Below are 3,711 nucleotides of genomic sequence, written 5' to 3' on the forward strand. Positions count from 1 at the left end.
ACAGAATTAAAAGCATAAGCACGTGCAAAAATAATCCGCTTCCCAAGATAGCAAATGCTGAGAAGTTCTATATTAGAACACACTGTGAGTGCTGACTGGCTAGGGCATGATTAACCTAATAGGCTTAAAGTTCCACTTGCCATCCACATCTGTCAGGACACGGGCTGAAGCAGGCCCATAATCCACGAGACTGCAGTCCTTCAGAATTGCCTGTTGCTCACTAACAGTAGAGGGTTCGAGACTTAGAACAACAACACAGCAGTCACCACCGCCTCTTCATGGCGGGGCCAAGGGAGTAAAGAAAACTGGCTCCAAGGACTCGGCACCATGGACTTCAGAGGATTCTGGCCTGGAAACTGCCCGGACAGATTAGTAAGGCTGACTTTTGTTCCTATTTCAAATATGATTCTCTGAAACCTGTGAAGAGCATTGCGGGGGGGCAGGGAGATGACTGCAAGCTGAAATCATGGGGTGCACACCTTCCCACAATGACATTGTTAACAGCGTCGCTAAGAGTGGCATCCAGTTTTTCAAAAAGCCCAAAGCAATTTTGCCGGGACGTCAGGGGGGCGGTGAAAGATGCTCTATCCCTCTGCTGCTCCCCAACTCCACCTGCTATGACTCTGGGGGAGGCTTGTCCCAGGGACAGAGGCTGGCAGAGGAACAGCCAAGGTCCAGGCAGACCCAAAGCCCAGCCGAAGGTCTTTATCAGCTCACAAGAGATCCCACTGCAGGCAAAGGGAAAGATATGGAAGGACTACCCCCCAAAACCAAAACCTCCCAATCCCACCTGGCCAAATCACAAAGCCACATGGCTAAGGACATTCCATCCAAGACACTGAGTTCCCACGGGTCACAAAAGGCAGCCTTCTCTGGAGAAAAAAGTGAAGAAAGTAATACCCAGGAAAGGAAGCTGAGCTGCCACACATGTGGCCAACAGGGCCATTGCTGCCAAAACAATGTTCCTGCTCATGAGCCTGAAGGCAAAGTGGACTTTCCTGAGCCCCTGGTGAAAGCCCACCAGCACGCCTACACCTACCTACACTCCTGCCTCTCCAAATATGAAGCAATTCTGTGCATCACCCATCAGGCCACCCAGACCCAAGAGCTGCTGCAGCCTATGGTCAGCTTCCTGCTGCTGTGTTTTGATGAGGTCAACCGGCTCTTGGGGGAGATCTGCAAGGATGGAGAAGTGCTCCTCCATGAAGTTAGGGAGGATCTGGCTTGGCCGTTGAGGAAAGGAAAGCCCCAGGAGCAACCAGATCTCCTGCAACAGCTTCTGCAGCACACAGTGAGCAAGCTGCTGGCGCTCAGGGGCACGGTGGCCTCAGTCACAGGCAGCTTCCTGGAGAGCTCCAGCAGTTACCTCCATGCCACAGTGAGCCACATGGAAAAGAAGCTGAGCACAAAGAGGGGTATGGATGAATGTCTCCTGCGGGCTCTGGGGCAACTGGAGAGCTTGGCAAGTGGCCACAGCGACCCTGGGATGCGGGGTCTGCCCCTGTGCTCTGAGGACAGTGGTATTGGTGCTGACAATGAGTCTGTGCAGCTGGCCGACAAGCTGGGCAAGCAGGCCAGCTGGGACTCGGTGGCGGAGCCCACAGAATGGAAACTGGCGTTTCCATCCACAGTGGAAGCCAGGCTATCAGGACATGCCTGGCAGCAAAGTCCTTTCCAGATGGGTTCAGACCGACCCCAGGACTGCCCACTCTCAAGGCCTCCTGTGGCGAAGGTTCAGCCAGCGGCACAAGGCAGAGCCGGTGGCCCAGGCCCCTCCAGCACAGGCCCAGGAAACGCCACCTCCAGCCCCCTGAGGGTGGCCAAAAGCACCCAGCGTGATTCCCTTGGGATTGGGATCTCCAGGGAAGCACATTTTTCTAAAGGCTCCAGGCTGATGGGCACACCTTCCCTCAGTGATGGTGAGGACAGCAGCCCAGAGGAGGAGGAAGACCCAGTGAGCCGCATGAGTCCCTGTGCATGGCGGGAAAATTCTTCCCATTCGAGGCCACGGTCTTCACCTGGAAGCCCAGAAAGCCTGTTTCAGCCACACCCCAGGAGGCTGAGGAGCCCCCAAGCCCAGGAAATGATTCTGAAGATGAAGGAAGCAATTAGTGAAAGGATCAAGTTTGTCCCTGTGCCCTTGGGGCCCCAGGACTGGCCTGAGGAGGAGGACAGAAGGATGGCGGTCCCACCAAGACCTAGCACAGCCAGTGGCGGCCGGAGGGCCCCTGTGAGGCAGAGGAGGTCCCAGTCGGAGGGCTGTCTGAAGAGCCATGCCGAGGACCCCACCCTCCAGGAGCTGCGGAGGGTCCAGAGAGACCTCAGCCAGAGGCTGGAGGCATTTTACGCCCTGGGCACAGGACAGCAGGGACAGGGCACAGGGCAGGTTCCGCAGCCCAGAACAGCAGCTCTGAGGCCCAACCCCTGCAGGGTCGCCCCAAGCAGCACCATCAGCAAGCTGAAGGCCTCCCTCAGCAAGAACTTCAGCATTTTGCCAAGTCAGGACAAGAGCATCTGGCAGAAATGCAGTCCCCGCCCTGGGAGTGAACAGCCCTGGTGGGGGAGAGCCGAGGGGCTGCCGGGGGCCATTCCATCGGGTGAGAAGGCCAGTGAGGCTCCGGGGGCCACGGACTGGAATGTCAGGGGCTGTCCCCCCAGAACGTCAGTCAAGAAACTCATTGAAACTTTCAGTCCCACTGAGGGTCTGAGGACACTGGGGGATTCCAAGGACTCTGGGCCAAACCCCTGTCTCAGGAAGTGGGGGGTCCCCATCATGCCTCCCAGATTTCCCATTTACAGGGGGCTTGCCCCTTTGTATCCAAAGCCACAAATTTCTCCAGCAGCAAGCAGAGACCCCCTCAAGGTGGGCCCAGACTGGAGGCCCTTAGCTCCTATTTTTCCCCCCGCACTTACAGCAGGGGCATCCAAGAGTGAGGACCCCAATTCCAACTGTGAAACAGAGGAGGACCCAGAGCATCTCCCTCCACCACCTCTGGAAATCCTGATGGACAAATCCTTCACCTCCCTGGAGCCTCCAGAAAGCAGCCAGCCAGCAGGGAGCTCCTCCAAAGAGACCCATGTGCCAGGGCTCGGAGGGGCCGACTCTGCCCGGAGATCATGGGCTTCCCCAAAGCTAAGAGCCTCCATGAGCCCCGCTGACCTGCTACCCAGCAGGAGCATGACCGCCCCCACCAGGCCCCACAGCATGGGGCCAGGGGGCAGCAAGAGCGGAGGCGGTGCCAGAAAGCTCACCTTGCCCCTTAACCACCCACCAGCAGCCAGCAGAAACCCAGAGGTGGAGGGCAGTGGGGCTCTGAGTCGAGCACCTGCAGACAAGGCTGCCAGCCTGTCCAGGCATCCCCAGAAGGCCATCCCCTGGCACCACTCCAGCCACACATCTGGGCAGAACAGGACCTTGGAACCCAGCCTGGCCAGGCCAACACGAGGGGCACATTCTCCTGACGCCCCGGGACCAAGCCAGGAGAGGAGCGCCCTGCTAGGCAGGAAAGCCTCTCCCTCAAGGGGATACTGGACACCCCGAGCAGTCAGGAGGCAGCCCTCCCTTCACAGACCTGCCCAGCCAAGTGGTCCCTCTGTGCATGGCTCCCCCAGCCCACCCATCAGCCCTCCGGTGAGCCCCAGGGTGCTAAGCCCCCCAACAATGAAGAAAGGAGCTTCCCCCGCAACACGGCAGCACAGGCCAGCCAGCCC

At 58.3% G+C, this 3,711-nt stretch overlaps 1 protein-coding gene across 1 annotated transcript in view; it reads left to right on the forward strand.

The window, feature by feature from the left end:
• Positions 1–342: 342 nt before the first annotated feature.
• PCARE (photoreceptor cilium actin regulator) overlaps positions 343–3,711 on the forward strand; it is a 9,433-nt gene continuing 6,064 nt past the window's right edge. The window contains exon 1 of the mRNA XM_077774128.1: positions 343–3,711. Within this exon, the coding sequence (XP_077630254.1) occupies positions 467–3,711 (3,245 nt within the window). The 5' untranslated portion in view covers positions 343–466.

The sequence above is a fragment of the Crocuta crocuta genome, unplaced genomic scaffold, assembly GCF_008692635.1.
Source record: "Crocuta crocuta isolate KB4526 unplaced genomic scaffold, BGI_CrCroc_1.0 scaffold246, whole genome shotgun sequence".
Classification (NCBI taxonomy): domain Eukaryota; kingdom Metazoa; phylum Chordata; class Mammalia; order Carnivora; family Hyaenidae; genus Crocuta; species Crocuta crocuta.